This window comes from Equus quagga, chromosome 10 (assembly GCF_021613505.1).
Source record: "Equus quagga isolate Etosha38 chromosome 10, UCLA_HA_Equagga_1.0, whole genome shotgun sequence".
Taxonomy (NCBI): Eukaryota; Metazoa; Chordata; class Mammalia; order Perissodactyla; family Equidae; genus Equus; species Equus quagga.
Window position 1 is genome coordinate 98446038 of NC_060276.1, and position 22257 is coordinate 98468294.

Below are 22257 nucleotides of genomic sequence, written 5' to 3' on the forward strand. Positions count from 1 at the left end.
TGTGTGTGTGTGTGTGTGTGTGTGTGTGTGTGTGTGTGTGTGTGTGTTGTGGGGAGACAAGAGGGGTTGGTGAAGGGAAGGACAACTGACACAACTGATTAACTCTGGGCTAAGGCCTAAAAATGGCACGGGTGGCTCTAATCAGAAAACTAATCCTTAACTTTTTGCACACAAGTTCCTTGCTCTAAGAGAGGGATTAGTGTCTTGAGACCATATACTTGCTCTGAACATTATTTGCTTATTAAAAAGTAGTTCTTTTCAGAAGTAGAAAAATTCTTGAACTTCATATTTTATCTAATAGTGCAAAAGTTAAACATTACTTAGAGACAGAATATCAGATTTTGAAACACATTTCTACATCAGGGTACATGGTACACTGTCTGACTATAAAATTACTAGCATTACGATCTACTTTCTTATATATGGAAAAGAACGAATACAATTAAGAAGTGCTGGCATAGTCTTCCAGAAAATTAAACAAAAATGAATTTGAAAGCTTCTTTCCCAATAGCTCAAAATCCACTTTGATGCTATTTTATACATAGGGTTTTTAAAAGTTATAAAACCAGGGGCCAGCCTGGTGGCGCAGCGGGGCCCACGTTCTGCTTCAGCGGCCCAGGGTTCGCTGGTCCGGATCCTGGGTGTGGACGTGGCACCGCTTGGCATGCCATGCTGTGGTAGCATCCCACATATAAAGTAGAGGAAGGTGGGCACAGATGTTAGCTCAGGGCCAGTCTTCCTCAGCAAAAAGAGGAGGATTGGTAGCAGATGTTAGTTCAGGGCTAATCTTCCTCAAAAAAAAAAAGTTATAAAACCAAATTCAGTATATAAAAAACCTTGCTTTTGTACTCACATTTATTTCAATTTAAGAGCTGCATCACTGTATTTTAATAAAGGTGTTGGTCAGAGCTTGCAGCTGAGCTTAGTTTGTTAGGACAGTGAATAGATCATTTAATGCTCATTTACTGAAATTGTTGCTGCTTTTGTCAGGCTAGCTCTGCTATGCTTACAAGTTACCAGAATGTCCCTTAGCCCAGGTAATCATGTTCTAAAACCAGACCATTGGAACCAAAGATGATCCAGTGTAGACATTAGGGGCTGGTGGCTGCTATATCTCTGTTCTCGCTTTTAAAAACGGCTGTGCTAACAAGCCAAAACATAGCGCGGCAGTGTTCTCCTGCTACATGAAAGGACTGTAAACAATAGAAGCGCAGGGGGAAAAAAAAGAGATTTTAGGAGGTGTTTTTATAAGGATTTCTCTCATTTACACTCATTGAGTGTAGCCCAACATGCTGAGGAGCCAAATCTGAAACAGCAGCATTTGCTATTTACTTAGTTTCCTAACTTAGGAATCAACAGAAAGGCCAACGCTCTCTCACTAAGGTGCTTTCCACGGTATGCCGTTAAAAGTTTCATTCTTTAAATGTACCCTCAGCATTGATCTGGGGTTCAAACCGTTCCATTGTGACAGCTGACAAATCCTCGGGTTCGAGACTCCAGACGCCGACACCTTCTGCAGCGCCTGCAGCCATGGCAGCTCCCAGAGCCGTTGTTTCAGGCATCGAGGGCTTCACTGAGGGGAGAGAGCCACATCAACGTCTTTGCAGTTACCGATGCCTAAAAAAGCAGTTCTGCTGAGGGAAATGTTACTCTGGGAGTTTAAAGGACAGAAGGCTCACGAACCTACTGGGATGTACAGAATGTCAGCTTGGAGCTGCATAAGAATCTTGTTGTTGGTCATTCCTCCATCTACCTGCAAATGACTGAGTGGAATCCCACAGTCGCGGTTCATGGCATCCAAAATCTTAAACAAACCAACGCAATGAACATAAGGAAACGACTTCACAGTAACATCTCTCAAAATGGCAATCTTCTACTTAAAAACCCTCAAGACCTTCCCAAAGCCTACAGAATAAAATTTAGACTTCTTATTCTGGGCTTCCAGGCCCTCGTTGATCTGGTCACAACCAACATTTTCTCTCATGACACCTCTGCACTCACCATTACATCGAGCCAAGCCAAACCACTCTGTTTTGCACCCTGGTTTCCTGCCTTGATGCCTGTTTGTGCTATTCCCTTTGTCTAATATGTACCATTCAGCATCCCAGCCCTCGACTGTAAAATGCCCAGAGCCTGGCAGATAATGGGAACTTAGAAGGTAATGACAGCTGGACAAAGAACCAACACTTACATTTATTAGATTAGTGTTTAGGCAGGCTTAACTTTCGACAAAGTACTTCATAAATTTCCGGCATTAGTATATAATTTGTTTAAGAGTGATAAAAGGATCAAGTACAAGAAAACAGGCCTCTATTTATTACCTCTCGGGTTTGGAAACAGACAGCTTCTAATGCGGCAAAAGCAATATGGCATTTATTGGTGAACTGTGTGAGCCCGCAGATGATCCTAAAGACATACACAAAGATTTCAAGATTAGAGTGGAAAAAAACGAGTCATCAATCTGAAATGTCCCGAACATGGAAAGATTGAATTTGTAGACAGAAAAGTGCAGAAGAAAAAAGGACATTCAAAACCCCCCAAACTGGAATAAACATTAAGTAGCTTGGAAAGCCGTTCGAGTCCACAATTCTGCATCCACATAGGAAAAAGTTCACGATCCATCTGAATACATGACAATAATATAAAACCAAATCAGTATTCAGCTAGATGATGTCCCTTTGATACATAACTTGCAGATGCCTTGAAGATAAAAGATAATACTAATATGAATATGGATATAAATTCATGAATATGAATATGGGGGCTTATTGTCAGATGATTTATAACTTCTTGGAGTTTAAAAGTTCTGAAATTATACTCTCCAAATGGAAAAGGTTTCCTCAACACTTTAAAATCATTTGAAAATAGATAGGAAACTATTAACTAATGTTATCAGCTAATTTAGTGAATAAATCAGGACCCACAAAAGCATACCTTATTTTCAATTCTTACCCTCTTGCACTGGGCTCCCAATAAGGCGCATATAACCCTGAAAACGCTGGGACGAAATAGCAGCCATAAGAAGTACCGACTTCTTTAGCAAGTTTTTCTAATATTAAACAAAAACACAAACAAAAATCACTCTAATATCTCCTACTTACTTTAGTTAACAAACACATCTGTTTAAAACAATTAGGATGGGGCTTTTGGTTTCTTGTCCATTAGTACAGCAAACTGTTCCTAATGACAGCAGAATGCTACGAGCAACCAAAACAAATTTCCCCACATTGAACACCCCCACTAAAATGAAACCCAGCCCCCAAAATAGAGGAACCGGATTGGTTTTAAGGTATTTTAGCTCATTTCCACAATTTTTAAGGTAGCTGACTAGGAGACGAAGAAGTGGCCTCCGGTGTGCCCCTGATCAGAAATGTGTTTCTGATTGTCTCACCTTCAGGCAAAATTAAGCAAGTCGATGACAGAGCAGGTAGGTGAGTTCAAAATAATTATCCATAGACTGAAAATAGCCAGATTAGTACTTAAATTATAAGTACTGGCATTTTTTTTAAATTAAGGTTGTAAAAGTTAACATCCTTGTGAAATTACAGTTGTACATTATTATTAGTCATGTTGTAGGTACACCACTTCACCCCTAGTGCCCTCCCCCCACCCCCGTGGCAACCACTGATCAGTTCTCTTTGTCCATATGTGAACTACCACCTATGAGTGGAGTCATACAGAGTTCGTCTTTCTCTGTCTGGCTTATTTCGCTAAACATAATACTCTCAAGGTCTATCCATGTTGTTGTGAATGGGACAACTTTGTCCTTTTTATGGCTGAGTAGTATTCCATTGTATATATATACCACGAGTTCTTTATCCAATCATCAGTTGCTGGACACTTAGGTTGGTTCCATGACTTGGCTATTGTGAATAATGCTGCAATGAAGATAGGGGTGCATGGAACTTCTGGAATTGCTGATTTCAGGTTCTTAGGATACAGACCCAGTAGTGGGATGGCTGGGTCATAAGGTATTTCTATTCTTAACTTTTTGAGGAATCTCCATGCTGTTTTCCATAGTGGCTGCACCAGTTTGCATTCCCACCAATAGTGTATGAGGGTTCCCTTTTCTCCACAGCCTCTCCAACATTTGTCACTCTTGGTTTTGGATATTTTTGCCATTATAACAGGTGTAATGTGATATCTTAGTGTAGTTTTGATTTGCATTTCCCTGATGATTAGTGATGATGAGCATCTTTTCATGTGTCTATTGGCCATCCGTATATCTTCTTTGGAGAAATGTCTGTTCATGTCCCCTGCCCATTTTGTAATTGGGTTATTTGATTTTTTATTGTTGAGTTGTGTGAGTTCTTTGTATATTATGGAGATTAACCCTTTGTCGGATAAATAACTTGTGAATATTTTTTCCCAATCAGTGGGCTGTTTTTTTGTTTCAATCCTGTTTTCCCTTGCCTTGAAGAAGCTCTTTAGCCTGATGAAGTCCCATTTGTTTATTCTTTCTATTGTTTCCTTCATGTGAGGGGTTATGGTGTCCGAAAAGATTCTTTTGAAGCTGATTGTCAAAGAGTGTGCTGCCGATATTCTCTTCTAGAAGACTTATTGTTTCAGGCCTAATCTTTAGGTCTTTGATCCATTTTGAGTTTATTTTAGTAAATGGTGAAAAAGACTGGTCAATTTTCATTCTTTTACATGTGGCTGTCCAGTTTTCCCAGCACCATTTGTTGAAGAGACTTTCTTTTCTCCATTGTAGGCCCTCAGCTCCTTTGTCGAAGATTAGCTGTCCATAGATGTGTGGTTTTATCTCTGGGCTTTCAATTCTGTTCCATTGATCTGTGGACCTGTTTTTGTACCAGTACCATGCTGTTTTGATCACTGTAGCTTTGCAGTATGTTTTGAAATTGGGGATTGTGATTCCGCCGGCTTTCTTTTTCTTGCTCAGGATTGCTTTAGTAATTCGCGGTCTTTTGTTGCCCCATATGAATTTTAGGATTCTTTGTTCAATTTCCGTGAAGAATGTTCTTGGGATTCTGATTGGGATAGCATTGAATCTATAGATTGCTTTAGGTAGTATGGACATTTTAACTATGTTTATTCTTCCAATCCATGTGCATGGAATGTCTTTCCATCTCTTTATGTCGTCGTCGATTTCTTTCAAGAAGGTCTTGTAGTTTTCGTTGTAAAGATTAGGTACTGGCATTTTAATGCTCACTCTAAGAGTTAAAGCTCTTTGTCATCCGCTAAATTTAACTGGACTACTTCACCTGCAGATTCTGGCAATCTTTGGTGTTCAATTTTACAGCTGGGTAATTTTTATGCCCTACCTTGTCAGTTTATTAATCCACCACTAATCATGTCCATTTGTTGTTTTATAAGTCTTCACAAAATAGTCTTTTATGTATAAATCAAACTCGTAATAGGGATCCATATAATTTAATGACAGATATGGGGCAAAGCACAAGTATTAACAGATTGTAAAAGTAAAGTATTAAAAATTTTCCTTATTGAGATTCTAACCTTTTGTTAGAACATACTCACCAATTTCCTCTGAGGTCTGTATAATTCCTAGATTGTCTCTTAGCCAGCGAATAACAGCACCAGCTATAGCTACAGAACCCTAGGGAAAAAAGGAATCCGAGAGACAATATATGTTATCACTATAAAAAGTTTTTATTGAGCGTATTCTCTATGCGTGACCCTACCAGATGGATAAAATTCAAAAATTTCAACTTTGGGGTTTCTACAAATATCATAAACTAGGTCTTCTAATACAAACATATTTTTATCTAGGTCATTACAGACGTTTCTCATGAGACAGGGAAAGGCAGCCAGCCCTCCAGCACACCCTCGGCCCCGTCCCCACAGGTGGACATCAATGCATTGAGTGGTTTGCTTCTTGGATAACTCTTCTATCTGTCGCTAAGCTAGTGAGGTATGTTACCACCTCAGTATATACATTCCCATCTTATCCACAAAGTTATTGGGAGAGGCCACATTAAAAGTTATTTTCGGGGTGGCCCAGTGGCGCAGTGGTTAAGTTTGCATGCTCTGCTTCGGCAGCCCAGGGTTCGCCGGTTCGGATCCCAGGTGTGGACCTACACATCACTTATCAAGCCATGCTGTGGCAGGCGACCCACATATAAAATAGAGGAAGATGGCACAGATGTTAGCTCAGGGCCAGCCTTCCTCAGCAAAAAGAGGAGGATTGGCAGCAGATGTTAGCTCAGGGCTAATCTTCCTCAAAAAAAAAAAAAGTTATTTTCAAGTCCATTTCCCATATCTAACAGTATATTAAATCAAGCAAAAACAACAAATAGTTAGCAAAGATGCTAACTACAGAGTAATTTTTCTTTACAACAAAATCACCAAGGGACTGGGGGCGGGGTGTGCTGTGGCAATAAGGAAGGAAACATATAATTTGGAGTCAGATGAACTGGGTTTGAGTGTGAGTTCTAGTTCTGAGTTGCTATGTGATCTTAGGGAAATTAGTTAGGCTTTCTGAGCCTCCATTTCTTCACCTATAAAATGGTGGTGACGCTAATAACATCTACCTAAATGAAGTACTATGAGGCTCAATATGAGGACATATAGCAAGATTCTTACTGAATGTAAATATTAAACTCATTAATTTTTTTTTGAGGAAGACTAGCCCTGAGCTAACATTTGCTGCCAATCCTTCTCTTTTTGCTGAGGAAGACTGGCCCTGAGCTAATATCTGTGCCCATCTTCCTCTACTTTATACGTGGGACACCTACCTCAGCATGGTGTGCCAAGCAGTGCCATGTCCACACCCGGGATCTGAACCGGAGAATACCGGGCCGCCAAAGCGGAACATGTGCACTTAACTGCTGCGCCACTGGGCCAACCCAGAAACTCATTAATTTTTTAAGTGTTAAAAAAGTATTAGCCAAATTCCATCGATTGATGAATGGATAAACAAAATGTAGAATATCCACACAATGGAATATTGTTTTGGCCATGAAACTGAATGAAGTTCTGCTACAACATGGATGAACCTTGAAAACTTTACGCAAAACGAAAGAAGCCAGTCATAAAAGACCACATATTGCATGATTCTGTTTATATAAAATGTTTAGAATAGGCAATCTAGAGACAAAGAGTAGATCAGTACTTGTCTAGGGTTGGGGCAATGGGGTGATGAAAATGTTCGAAAGTGAGATTGTAGTGATGGTTGCACGACTCTGTGAATATACTAAAACCACTGAATTATATACTTTAAAAGGGCGAATCATGTGATATCTGAATTATATCTCAATAAAGCTGTTATACAAAGATCATGAGGGGGGCCAGCCCATGACCGAGTGGTTAAGTTGGCGCGCTCCACTTTGGCAGCCCAGGGTTTCACCAGTTCGGATCCTGGGCACGGACATGGCACCGCTCATCAGGCCATGCTAAGCTGGCGTTACACATGCCACAACTAGAAGGACCCACAACTAAAATATACAACTATGTCCTGGGGGGCTTTGGGGAGAAGGAAGAAAAAAAAGATTGGCAACAGATGTTAGCACAGGTGCCGATCTTAAAACAAAAAAAACGATCACGAGGGTAAAAAAAGTATCAGCACAAACCATTAGGAATTCCAAAATAAGCTTTTTGGTTCTGCCGTTTCATTCATATAGATTACTAATGTAAACTCCGTCTACAGAGTCAGCCCAAACCAAAAAGTCAGCTGACATGAAGTGTAGGGAGCACAACGTTTTTTATCTGTTGCCTACCTCCCTGTCCCCAGTTCAGTTAACTGAATTATAAATGACCACCCCTCTTGCTGTTAGTATTCAGGATGCATAAACTAGATGCTGCATATGCTGATACATTCTATTATCCATAGCGTCTAACCAACAAGTAACTATACGTTACTGCAAAGCTGCGGAACAGCACAATTGCTCTCTTTATACAGTGGTCTTTTAGCTACAAAAAATTATTTGAGGAACAGATATGACATCACTGTACAAATATAACTGGGCTTTAAAAATGGGCCAAAGACAATTCAACAAATACCTCTCAAATTCAACAAGAAAAGGGACTCTAACCCATGTCTCCCCACAAAAAAGAAGTTCTTAACACACTTCCTAACTTTGATATGTTACATATTTAGGTACTTAGTGGGACCATCAAGAGGAAGTAAATAAATTTTTTGCTTAGAGAGATTAAAGAACTTTAAGCTCGGGGGGCCGGCCCGGTGGCGCAGTGGTTAAGTTCCCACGTTCCGCTTCTCGGCAGCCCAGGGTTTGCCAGTTCGGATCCCAGGTGCGGACATGGCACTGCTTCGCAAAAAGCCATGCTGTGGCAGGCGTCCCACATACAAAAAAGTAGAGGAAGATGGGCATGGATGTTAGTTCAGGGCTGGTCTTCCTCAGCAAAAAGAGGAGGATTGGCGGTGGTTAGCTCAGGGCTGATCTTCCTCAAAAAGAAAAAACAAAACAGAACTTTAAGCTCGGGGTTGGCCCAGTGGCGTAGCGGTTAAGTTCACACACTCTGCTCTGGTGGCCCAGGGTTCACAGGTTTGGATCCCCGGCACAGACCTACACACCACTTATCAAACCATGCTGTGGCAGGCGTCCCACATATAAAGTAGAGGAAGATAAGTAGAGGAAGATGGGCACAGATGTTAGCTCAGGGCCAGTCTTCCACAGGAAAAAGAGGAGGACTGACAGCAGATGTTAGTTCAGGGCTAATCTTCCTCAAACAACAAAAAAAGAATTTTACTTTCAAATTTCCGTTGGAAGCAAACAATTCAGAGACAGTAGTTGCTAAAGACTAGTAAATATATAAGATTTTCTAGACCAGTGTTGTCCAATAGAAATATAATGTGAGCCACATATATGACTTAAATTTTCTAGTTACCAGATTAAATAGGTAAAAAGAAACAGGTTAAATTAATTGTAATGTATTTTGTTTAACCTAATATATTAAAAATATTATCATTGCAACATGCAATCAATATAAAAATTATTGAGATATTTTATCTATTTTTTGTACTAAGTCTGAAATTGGGTATATATTTTATACTTAAAGCACATCTCAATTTGGACTAGCCACATTTAAAGTGCTCAATAGCCACATGTGGCTAGTGGCTACCATACTGGATAGCACAGTTCTAGATCTAATTTAAAAAACGCCTGGTGGCGCAGCAGTTAAGTTCCCATGTTCTGCTTTGGCAGCCCAGGGTTTGCCGGTTCGGATCCCGGGTGCGGACATGGCACCGCTTGGCAAGCCATGCTGGGGTAGGCGTCCAACATACAAAGCAGAGGAAGATGGGCATGGATGTTAGCTCAGGGCCAGTCTTCCTCAGCAAAAAGAGGAGGATTGGCAGTGGATGTTAGCTCAGGGCTAATATTCCTCAAAAAAAAAAAAGACAACAAAAAACAGATGTCCCTTCTCCTTATACTCTCAAAAGATACTGGCTCTAAATGGCATCTAGCTAAGAAATGTATATATTTTCAATAGTTTTAGGTGAGTAAACTATGAATTTAAAAAAGCCACTGTGGGCTACCAGGGAAAAGGTGGGGTGGGGGGGTGGGTACAAAGGGTGAAATGGTGCACCTACAACATGACTGACAAACATTAATGTACAACTGAAATCTCACAAGATTGTAACCTATCATTAACCCAATAAAAAAAAATAAACAAAAATAAATAAATAAATAAATAAAAATAAAAAAGCCACTGTGGGGCCCGGCCCAGTGGCGTAGTGGTTAAGTTTGTATGCTCTGCTTTGGTGGCCCAGGATTCACAGGTTCGGATCCCAGGCACAGACCTAGCACCACTCGTCAAGCCACTCTGCAGTGGCATCCCACATAAAATGGAGGAGGATTGGCACAGATGTTAGCTCAAGCCCAGTCTTTCTCACCAAAAAAAAAAAAAAAGCCACTGTGCTAGAAGTCTATTAGAGTGGTTTTCTGACTATCAGCTAGTGGAACTTTATACTTTTGGAAACCAAATGTGGATGTGCCTCATTTCCATTGAAAAGGGCAGGATGTTACATGCTTAGACAATATTTTTTTGAGAGGAAGCAATATGGTTTTAGCAAAAGGAATATCAAGGTGGTTCGTGGGGTGTTTTTTGGTGAGGAAGATTGGTCCTGAGCTAACACTCATGCCAATCTTCCTCAATTTGTATATGGGACGCTGCCACAATATGGCTTGATGAGCAATGTGTAGGTCTGCACCCAGGATCCAAACCTGTGAACCCCGGGCCGCTGAAGCAGAGTGTGCGAACTTAACTGCTACACCACCAGGCGGGCCCCAGCAAATTTAAGGTTTTACTTAAAGGTAACTGGTTGAGAACCAGAGGGCATTACTTAGATTAAAACAAAAAAAAAATACAAAGCTACCATCAAGGCTCCAGAAAAAAAGTATTCTAAATTTGGTCATCAGAGGTGTACAGGAGTGTTTGGTTGTGAGTGAAGAAATAGAGTCAATATAAGAAAATAAAAGGTAGATTCAAAATACTTATCTGAAAGAAATATATAATTTTGGTCTAAGGATATAACACATAGTATTAGTTAGCCTTTAAAAACATTAATAAAAATGAGAGAAACCTCCAAATTCACAAAAGATGTGGTCTTCTGAATTCAGAAGCAGGAGATAAAGTGGAAGATGGTATAATGCTTTGAAGATGGGCAGGAAAGAGTACAGGAACGGAAACCTAAAATGATAGACAGAAAGTGACTGTCTACTTGCTATCAAATAAGCTATTTGATATTTGTCAATTATATCCTATAATATCAAGATCCAATAGTTAAGTGCATCATCTACAAATAAGAACCAACCCTTGGCCTAAGTCATGATCCTCGGGGAAAGGTGCACGCAAGCCTAATGGTTGTACTCTAAGAAAGACATAATAGAAATGAGAGGGCATAAAGAATAAATTCAATGATAACAGGATAAGGGGACTAAATTATATAAAAACTAGACACATAGCCTGGAAAGTGAAAGGCTAAGAAAGAGGTTACAGGAAGACTGGATTAAAACTAATCAAGCAGGGGCCGGCCTGGTGGCACAGCGGTGCGCACGTTCTGCTTCGGCGGCCCGGGTTTGCTGCTTCAGATCCCGGGTGCGGACATGGCACCGCTTGTCAAGCCATGCTGTGGTAGGCGTCCCATGTATAAAGTAGAGGAAGATGGGCACGGATGTTAGCTCAGGGCCAGTCTTCCTCAGCAAAAAGAGGAGGATTGGCAGTAGTTAGCTCAGGGCTAATCTTCCTCAAAAAAAGAAAGATCAAGAAGATTTGATGTAATGTCATAGCAGGCAAGCATACTTTTCCTCAAAAGCTCCTTGACATGATTGCCACTGCCACGAACAGTATCTGTATAAAGCAAATATTTCAGGATGGAGGAGAGTTGTATCTTGCAAGGTCGTTACACTTAAAATCAGTAGGTGTGGAGAAAAATTACATAAAACTAAGATTATCCTTAAATTGCTTAAAATCATCCATTAGGCATAGTAAACACAATTTTGTATATGCTACAGTAATAGGTATCTCTACATATACATTTATACTGTACTTAATTTTATAAGATTATAAATGCAAACTTGAATTCTATACCATTTTTAATTGCATAGAAAAGAGAAAAGGAACACAGAGTTGAACTGGGGGAGCCTTATTTTTGAAATGTAATCTATATCATCAATACTTCAGTAACAAGTTAGGGAACTAAAATTAAAACTATTTAGGGCCGGCCCAGTGGCACAGCGGTTAAGTGCGCACGTTCTGCTTCTCGGTGGCCCAGGGTTCGTCGGTTCAGATCCCGGGTGTGGACATGGCACTGCTTGTTAAGCCATGCTGTGGTAGGTGTCCCGTGTATAAAGTAGAGGAAGATGGGCATGGATGTTAGCTCTGGGCCAGTCTTCCTCAGCAAAAAGAGGAGGATTGGCAGCAGTTAGCTCAGGGCTAATCTTCATCCCCAAAAAAAAAAAAAAAAAAAACCGAACTATTTATTGCTCAGAAAGTATACTTTCTAAGAAAAGTACATGACAAAACTCCATAAACAATGTTTATAGGCTGTGGCAGACAGATTCTTAATTAAGGTAGCCCCATGAGCCCCGCCTCCTGGTGTTCATGCCATAGGTTAGGACCTATGACTTGCTCCTAACCAGTAGCACATGTCAAAGGTGACAGGATGTATGTGATGATGTGTACGTGACTATATCGCATAAGATTATCATGCCTGTTTTCTGGACTCTGGGTCTTCCTTGCTGGCTCTGAGGAAGCAGAGGGCCATGCTAGGAGCCCTAACATGGGAAGAAATGAAGGTGGCCTCTAGGAGCTGAGGGCAGCCTCTGGCTGACAGCTAGCAAGAAACCAAAGCCCTCAGTCCTACAACCACAAGGAACTGAATTCAGCCAATAAGCTGAGTGAGCCTGCAAGCAGACGGAGCCTCAGGTGGACTGTAGCCTCAGCCAACACCTTGGCTGCAGCCTTGCAAGACCCTGAGCAGAGGACCCAGCTAAGCTGTTCCGGGGCTCCTGACCCACGGGAACTGTACGATAACAAATGGGTGTGGTTTTAAGCCACCTACATTTGTGGTAATATCGTTATACTGCAATAGTTCACTAATATACAGGCTTATATCTAAAATGGAATATCTGGCTCAAGAGGGATGAAAAACTCTAAGGAAAACCTTACACTATAATCATAAATCACACCAAAGAAGAGATGGGAAAAAGGACATTTAAAGAAACCAATGGGGGCTGGCCCCGTGGCTGAGTGGCTAAGTTTGCGTGCTCTGCTTTGGTGGCCCAGGGTTTCGCTGGTTCAGATCCTGGGCACGGAAATGGCATCGCTCATCAGGCCACGCTGAGGTGGTGTCCCACATGCCACAACCAGAAGGACCTACAACTAAGATATACAACTATGTACTGGGGGGCTTTGGGGAGAAGAAGAAGAAAAAAAGAAGATTGGCAACAGATGTTAGCTCAGGTGCCAATCTTTAAAAAAAACAAAAAGAAACCAATGGGGGAATATAGCGAACCCTCTTTGAAGCTCATATATAAATAGACAAATATGGCAGAAAATAGGATTTGGTATGTAACCAATATTTACTGAGTGTCTACCACATGCCAGCCTGCTGGGACAGAGTGGTGAACTAGACAGACAAGTACTCTGGCCTCAGGGAACTTACATCCTATGAAAGAACACAGAACATGCAAGTCTCAAATCCTAAGTAAGCTCAAGTTCATAATCATATTAAAAACTCCCAAAAGGATTTTCTTTTGTGAAATAATATTTAGAAAAAGAAGATGAACAAGGAAAGGGGAAAGCACCGCTTCGGGAAGACAGCGCGCTATTAACAGACGGCAGAGGGAAGACGGAACTAATTGACTGCTCTATTTCGCTTCGGTCTCTTCCACCACTAAGAAAAATTTTCCACCGAGAAAGAGTGGGACAAACTGAAGCAGTTTAACTGAGTTTAAAGTCTTAGAACTAAAGGATCCTGTGCCTTAATTCCTTTTTACTGATAATGAAAATAGGAACCTAGAGATGTCAAAATATCAGGCCTAGATGAATCCCATGCCAGGGGGTAGGGAGAGAAAAAAAGAACTCTCTTGGTGATGAAAACGAGGTAGAGGTCCACATCAGCAGAAATGATGAATTTGCACTTTACAAATCCCCTCTGTTCTGGGGCCGGCCCGTGGCCGAGTGGTTAAGTTCGCACGCTCCACTTTGGCGGCCCGGGGTTTCGCCGGTTCGGATCCTGGGCGCAGACATGGCACAGCTGGTGAGGCCACACTGAGGTGGCATCCCACATGCCACAACTAGAAGGACCCACAACTAAAAATACACAACTATGTACCGGGGGGCTTTGGGGAGAAAAGGAAAAATAAAATCTTAAAAAAAGAAATGCATCCGATTTTACACAAAGAGTACTGCTTCACTGACTTTATAAATAAAGGTTCTAATGCAAACTCACCGTGCCCTACAGACTTAGGCTGACACATTCCTACTAGAATTTGCAAACTTGTCTGAAACAAATGCTTGAGTGAAAAATGGCATAAATCTCCTCGCTTTCTTTCTCCCATCAAAATGTGACAGAAAATTTATTTTTACGAGGATACACATGAAGAGAGTTGCTCTGTTTTTTTTGGGGCCCAGTGGTTCTCTCTGGAACACTGAGGCTTTGTGGTTATAATGAAATGCTGAAAAAAATGTTAGCGAATAAGTCGATGCCTTCAGTAAACTTTAGAGACAGAAAATCTTACATTGCAAAGAGGTTAAGTAACACGCCCAGGGTCACACAATTAATTGGTAAAAGAACTGAGGAGCCGATACAAAATAATCCAGGACTCCTGGGAGCCTGGGACACCAGCTCAGTCTCAGGTTCCTTCTACCTAACTGAATGCCAAGAAGAAAACTGAGTTTTTTGAGTCCTATCTATTCAGATTTATCAGAAAAGGTGTTAGAAAACACTGTGAGTTTCATCAGCTTTGAGAGTTTGTCATATTATCCATATTGATTGGAAAAAACTTACTTCCAATGCATAATATACGGGTTTATCTCTGCCGAGTTTATAAGCCACTGTGGTCAGAAGGCCGTGTTCAGAAAATACACACTGTAGGAAGGAGAAAAAGATTTCAGTAGCCAGGCAAATAAAAAGATAGCCTAAGAATATTTTTGAAAGCTAAAATGACCTACGTACAAAATAATTCAATAAATACACCAATTTAAAAAATAAATCTTAACAGTCAAAATTTCTAGCATTAAGAATACACTTAAACAGAACAAAAACTTTATCCCTTGTTCCAAATTAGATTTCCATTAAGAATCTGGAAGGTTCTAGTGTAGCTATCCCACCAACACAATTAAAAACACAAATATAAAAGTCAAAGAACCTAAAATGGTTCTTACTAGAACCATTCAAATTTAGCGATTTTCAGCATTTTTATTGAGCTCTAAATTTAATCCTGATAAAGAGTAAATAAATGCTGTAGATGCCAAAGTAACTTAATAGCCAATTATGCTCAAGCATTATTTATGTGAAGTTCAAGAAGACTTTCATCAATGTTTTAATTTGAAAAAACCAACCTTACGGCCTGTATTACATAGTAAGAAACAGCCTGTTCCATACCTATAGTTGGGGGAAGAATGAACAGTATAACAATTTTATTAAAAGTAAATGATGAAACATTAATAAGACAAATCATTTAAACTGACATTTAACTTCGTACAACAAAAGTCATTAAAGTTTTAGAAAAGTTCCAAAAGTTAATAAACATCGCGTACTCTTTGGAATACTGTTTTCAAGATAAATCTAGAAGGAAACGTACTTAGTACCATCTGAATGGAAAAATGCAGGTAAAGTATTTAGTGCTTCGTCAGTCATAGCCCAGGGCTGTGTTAAGAAAATACTGCTGAATGACAACAAATTCTATGTTCAGTCACAGTTAGGCTGCTACGAATCCACGTGCAGTGAAGCACTGTGACTAAGGGCCATTCACCAATGGGGCTGGCCAGCTTAGCTCTGCCATTAGTCAGTCATCAACTGAGAAACGCCGCTCTCTTCTGGCACAGAGAGGAAGCTCCGTCCAGAGTGCAGGAAAATGTAGCTGGACCACAGGGACAGGGGTGACACAGAGGGGAAGGCTAATTAAGGCCTCGCTTTCCCAGTCTCCCTGCAGGAGAGGCATTCTAACAGCGTGAGTCAGAGCCAGACTGTAACACAGTTGCCATGGAAGAACCGAATTTTCTGTCGTGGCAGCCTTATCGGTATAAGCTTCAGACCCCGAAACAAGTGTGCCATTTAGACACGAGGAAGGAGTTTTGACTTAGGCCAGGCAGATAAGCAGCCTAAACTGATACCAGTAAGGGTCACAGTGAAATAGTTTTCAACTGAGTTGGCTGCAACTGCCACCCTTGGTTCTCTGCAAGCCGTCCTGCCCGAGCTTGGGATTCCCTCTCCACAGGGCTTGCGGCTGTGTTCTGCGACATCAGCTGCGTTTGTCTTGTGCAGCAAACAGAAACCAAGGGCTATTGTTTCCCATAAACATTTTTCCAGGCACCACTGTTGTGAATAAGAATTAGCCCCAAATATTCTATCCTTTCTCACCCAAACATATTCTTGGCCTGCATGACGAACAGCTAACACATTCACAGAGCATGGGACTAGTGAATACAGTTGTCCCCCCGCCATCCACGGGGGGTATGTTCCAAGAACGCCACTGGATGCCTGAAATCACAGACAGCACCGAACCCTATATATACTATGCTTTTTCCTATACATATACACCTATGATAAAGTTTAATTTATAAATAAGGCACAGTAAGAGAATATCCAAATTGCCAGCATCACTTCTCTTGTGCTCTAGGGCCATTATTGAGTAAAATAAGGGTTATTTGAACACAAGTACTGCGACACCACTACTGTTGATCTGATACCCAATAGGGCTACTAAGTGATTAATGGGCAGGTAGCGTATACAGCGTGGATACGCCAGACAAAGGGATGATTCATGTCCCGGGCGGGACGGAGCAGGATGGCGTGAGATTTCATCAAGCTACTCAGAATGATGTGCAATTTAAAACTTATGAATTGTTTATTTCTGGAATTTTCCATTAATATTTTTGGACTGCGGTTGACTGTGGGTAAGTGAAACTGCTGAAAGCGAAACTGTGGATAAGGGGGACTACTGTGTCTAAGTTTTAAAAGACATCAGTCAAATAACACTAGGTACAGGTAATAACATATTTACAAATTAAAACACATAAATCACTATACCTTTTTACTTCCGTGATGCTGAAAATGCTTTGTATTTTAAGTTAATCTCCTTTACTAAATATTCATAAAAATGGAAGTTAATTATCTCTTTCATGCTTTTTGAAGGAGAAATCTGTACCAATTAGTCCCCAGAAAAACACTCTGTAGGGGCTGGGCCAGTGGTGTTGAGGTTAAGTTCGTGTGCTCTGCTTTGGCAGCCTGGGGTTCACAGGTTTGGATCCTGGGCACGGACCTACACATCGCTCATCAAGCCATGCTGTGGAGGCATCCCACATATAAAATAGAGGAAGATGGGCACAGATGTTAGCTCAGGGACAATCTTTCTCAGCAAAAAGAGGAAGATTGGCAATAGATATTAGCTCAGGGCTAATCTTCCTCACCAAAAAATAAATAAATAAATAATAAAAACAAAAAACCCCAAAAAACACTGTGTACCAAACAGTAGTGTACAAGTCTTAAAGTACAAAATTGATACAAAGGCTCAAGGCACTTAATAAAAGTGAATTCTTAAGTTAGTATTCTTAACAATTAAGGAGCACCATCAATGTATGAAGAGACTCACTTGCTACATTTAGGTCACAGCTTTCAAAGCAGTACACAGGCAATCATTTTCCTCTTAAATTTTATTATTTTTTCTTCACACTCATCAAACATATATGGAGCTTTCAGCATTTATATGGTCTACCTACCCTTCCTCAAGATTGTACTGTGTTCTAACATCCCAGAAAGATGCCTGACTTTTCTAACCTCTGTGAAGGTAAAGGTTGCTTGCTATTCATCATGGAGAAGTGTGCCAAAGACGGTGCACGGGGGGAGGGTGAGTGGCCCAGGCTGAAGCTGTGAAGGAGGCAAAAGGGCTCCTTTATTACACTAAGTCAGCACCTCTGGGGAGGGGAGGCATCTATCTTGGGTTCTCTCTCTTTCTTTCTTTTTTGGAGAGGAAGATTGGCCCTAAGCTAACATCCGTTGCCAATTTTCTTCTTTTTGCTGAGGAAGATTGTCGCTGAGCTAACATCTGTGCCAATCTTCCTCTATTTAGCATGTGGGACACCACCACAGCATGGCTTGATGAGTGGCGTGTAGGTCTGCACCCAGGATCCAAACCAGGGAACTCTGGGCCACCAAAGCGGAGCCCGTGAAATTAACCACTACACCACTGGGTCAGCCCCTTGGGTTCTCTTTCTTAAAAGCAAAATTTAATGTTCAAATAATCCTTGTTCATTCTGGAAAAATTAGAAAATACAAACAGACTAAAAAAGAATTAGAATCACCCATAGTCTGTTCCTCTACCCCAAAACAGAGACAGGGAAACTTTCCACTGAATTCTGAGCTGACTGCCATTTTCTCCCTGCTGAGATTCAGAGAGATTACCTAAATTCTCAGTCCCAATCTCTCTAACCTCTTAGGACTTCATTTTGCCTATCACTTATCTCCCCATTTATTTTACAGTTTCCATCTGTTTTCTACTCAGACTCCAAAGAAACATTCTCTGGTCTTGCCATTAACTTAAAAACACAAACAAAAAAATTTCCCCAAGCTTGGCATGATCTTGTTAACCTAAAGAACTACTTACTTTGCTCACCATTCCTGGATGGTTACATTTTTGCAAAGCAAATTCTGTCCTGCTGTCGCTATTTTCTACCTACCCACATCTTTTTTGACCATCAGCAACCTGGCTTTTATCTTGAACATTCTTTCCACAAAAGCTTCATTCTTGGAGATCACCACTGAAGACCTAATTTTTATGTACACTGGTCTGTTCACATTCTCAGCCTCCATGACATTTTGGGAGTACTTTGCACTGCTGACCTCTTAAATATCTCTACCCTAGATTTCCACATTAATGAATAACTGCACTCTATTTTTCTGAACTCTTTACCCCTGTGTCTTGCACTTCTAAATATCTCCTTGGTAATTTTATCCATTCCTATTGATTCAAAATCACCTCTAAATGAGGGAAATTCAAAGTCTCTACTTTTATATTGAACTCATTCTACATTTCCAAATGTGTGCAATATTTGGCCTACCAGTACCACAAACATGTCCCAAACAGATATTCTTCAAACCAGGCCCGTTCTACTTTGGCTAAGCCCAACCACTGGGCCCAGGTGACTAGACTCCATACCTACTTCCTGTCTCTCCTCTCTCTGCAGTGCTGTGGACATCCACCCACAGCGTCCCTCTGTCCCCATCCTGCTCAGCTCTTGTTCTTCTTCCTGGGATGATGTAGTGGCCTCCTCCACGGCCTCTTTGCCTCTAGTCTCTCCTCCCTTTGACCTAGGACTGCCATAGCATTAATGGCCAGCTCCAGTCATCTCTGAACACCAGCTCACAAACCTTCTGAAGTGTCCCACTGCCTATGACGAAAAACCTCCTCAGTCGGAACTTTAGGGCTTCACAACACGATCCTAGCCTTATTTCCTCCCACTTCCCTACCCAAACTTTCTCGCCATTCTCTAAACAAGTTTTTCCATTTCCCTATTCACATCCTCATTCAGTGTTCTGTGCCCTCACCAATATCACTCATTCTCAAAACATCTCATTACTAACAATCTTTTGTGATTTTTCTCCCCTCCCTTTGAAATCCAATAGCAGTACTTCAAAGTTTCTTACGGCACGTAAATTCTGATTTATAATATGATTAACTGTATGTTTATGTTCCGTCCCCTCGAGAAGAGAAATATGAGCCCTAAGATTTTACAATTTGCTATTTCCCTCCTCCAACCTGCAGGGGCTGCAGAGATGCTCAACGAGCCCTCCCTAACTTCAATTCTCCATTTTAGGATTTGGCTGAGAATGCTCAAGGGGAAGGGGAGCAGAAAGAGGAGGAAACAGGAGGCAATTTTATTGGGTACCTCCCTTGTGCTCTCTGCTGTGTTAGGTACTTGACAAATAGAGAGAGCACCTGATTTATTGGCGTTAGCGTGCCTGGCGGAGGAGGAAAGAAGGACAGAAACGGCCTACTTTTCTATCATTTCTCTTGACTCCTGACTCAGGTGCCTGGAGCTCAGAGTTCAAGGAATATGTTTCCAGACTCATGCTGACTCAAGCTATCTTGATTGTACCCTCGGGATACCATGACCTGCAAAGAATTTCCATATCTCCCAATCTCCTTCCAAAAAACTCTCACATCAATAATGTCACACTCTTGCATGAGGACTGCTGACCCTACTAGACTACAAGAACATTCCATCGAAAATGTTAGACATTCCCTTATTCACAGAAGAGTTTAGCCACTGAAGTTAAAATTGATGAGAGAACTAGGAAATCCTCAAGAACAGCACAATTAAATGTAAACAGTCTCCTGTTGGCTTTTTGGAAAGCTTTACCACAGAGGGGACAGTAAAGTGCAGAGGTTAAGAGCCCCGGCTAAGTCGAATCAGATGGATCTGGGTGCAATGACTTCTCTTACTTACTATCTTAACATTTCTGAGCATCTGTTTGCTCATCCTAAAGTGGGAGTAATATTATCACTCTTAGATATGGGGCTTTGTTACAGACTCTGCTTGTGTGCGTAGTAAGAACACGAGATTAGGGGGCCAGCCCGGTGGCGCAGCGGTTAAGTTTGCACGTTCCGCTTCTCGGCGGCCCGGGGTTTGCTGGTTCGGATCCCGGGTGCAGACATAGCACTGCTTGGCAGCCATGCTGTGGTAGGCATCCCACGTATAAAACTAGAGGAAGATGGGCACAGATGTTAGCTCAGAGCCAGGCTTCCTCAGCAAAAAGAGGAGGACTGGCAGTAGTTAGCTGAGGGCTAATCTTCCTCAAAAAAAAAAAAAAAAAAAAAGAACACGAGATTAGGCGAAAATGCAGAAAATCTCTACTTTCATCATTCCTTCTGCTTCTTGTCAAAGTAGAAACCCCAGACAGTGGGGAGAAAGCACAGTGCCAGAAAAATAACATTGAAAATCCCACAAAAACATGATGTTATCGTTACAGTGAGAAAGTCTAGGGCAAGAACAATATGTTCAAAGTTGTAGTTTAAATAATGGTTCTTTCTCTCAGCCGCTTGGCCCTCCTCCACCCTCCACCAACCTCCCCCAAAAAGGCATGAATATGTTAAACCAAAACTTAGTTTCTGGATGGAAAAAATATTGAATTTTATAAATTAAGGTCTTCGTAAGCCTCATCAGTGTGTTTACCTATGCGTAATGTATTTTATTTGAAGGAGATGAAGAAAAACAAATGGCAAGAAATTTATATATCCGTATTGGAATTCTTAAGCTATTGATTTTCAGCTTGGATGAACTTTAAAAGCTTTTCCTCATTCAAAGCAACAAAGGGAAAAATAAACAAACAAAACACCACTGTTTCTTAAACTCACGTGTTTTTGGCTTGTCCATCCTGGAAGCACATTTGTCCCACCAATGCAGCAGACTGGTCTCCCAAACACTGAACGTATAAATGACAATAAAGAACACTGACAAAGATGACATTATGAATTTCCCTTTTAGGAGAGCCATAGGATTTATTTTTCCTATTTTATTTATCAAGGAATGAAGTGTCTTATGTGTTTTGCATTGCTTCCATGTGGCCATTTTCACATTTGTTAATACCCCCATGAGATAACAGGTATGAGAAGGGAGAGTTAGAGTTAATTTATTCAAAAGATTCTCAATGGCCCACACTGTGTCACATAAGAACAAGAATTGGCCAATTTCTCGGCTCTTGTTTTCTATAGTTGAGGAAGGAGCAGATTGATTAAGATATAGGAGGAAAGCCATACATGGAAGGGGGGGAGGGTTGGGAGGTAGCAGGGAGATGTTTGTTGATGAAACTTACCCCAGATATTGGCACACCTTCCAAGGCCCCAGCTTTCTAATAAAATTTTAAAAAAGGATTATGAATAATCACAAACTGCTGGCTCTACTAACATAACTGCAACAGGAATGAACGTGAATAGCAACGTGCCATAGCATGCGGGCAGACAAGACAGAGCAAGTGCTTTAACTATGTGAGTGGTTCAGAGACAGAGACTAGAAGTATTCCTAGAATGCCAAGAAGAGACGTGGCGCTGGAGAATGGACATGAGACATTGGACTGGGAGTCAGGAGATGGAGTCCTGGTTAGTTAGTGTTAAGCCACTGAGCAGGCCGCTGAAACTTCTCTATGCCTCAATTTATTTTTCTTACAAAATGAACCTGGGCTACATAAATGCCGAAGTCTATTAGCTCTTTGCTATTATCGCCAGTACTAAGAACAGACTAACACGTTCTTTAAAATGAACATATAAATAGCTACCAAACCAGCATGGAACATATTTATTTTAGAAGGCTGTGTTTTGCCAACTATTCTTCCGACCCGAACTGCTCTTGAGGTAAGTAAGAAACACAAGAGTGCTCAGGTATTGGGTATTATTTGTTCAGAGCCAACATCATTCTGCAGGATTAGATAAGCAAGAGTTAATTCATGTCATGAATAGTGGTTTTTATTTTGATCAAGTATGACCAAGCATTCTAGGAAGAAAGACGAGACTTAAGTGGCTGACTGTACTTTACCAAACTTAATGTTTTAAAAAACATACACTCATACAGAGAAATCTGTACTGGTATTCAGGAATTAGGG

General features: G+C 41.0%; 1 protein-coding gene across 3 annotated transcripts in view; it reads right to left on the reverse strand.

The window, feature by feature from the left end:
- GK (glycerol kinase) overlaps positions 1–22257 on the reverse strand; it is a 68206-nt gene that overhangs the window by 6134 nt on the left and 39815 nt on the right. For all 3 annotated transcript variants that reach the window (XM_046673340.1, XM_046673341.1, XM_046673342.1), the window contains 9 exons: positions 21475–21510; positions 21017–21084; positions 15004–15046; positions 14450–14530; positions 5497–5575; positions 2953–3049; positions 2322–2406; positions 1684–1804; positions 1430–1573 (listed from right to left, as the gene is read on the reverse strand). In XM_046673340.1, the coding sequence (XP_046529296.1) occupies positions 1430–1573; positions 1684–1804; positions 2322–2406; positions 2953–3049; positions 5497–5575; positions 14450–14530; positions 15004–15046; positions 21017–21084; positions 21475–21510 (754 nt within the window). The remainder of the gene's footprint in view (positions 1–1429; positions 1574–1683; positions 1805–2321; positions 2407–2952; positions 3050–5496; positions 5576–14449; positions 14531–15003; positions 15047–21016; positions 21085–21474; positions 21511–22257) is intronic.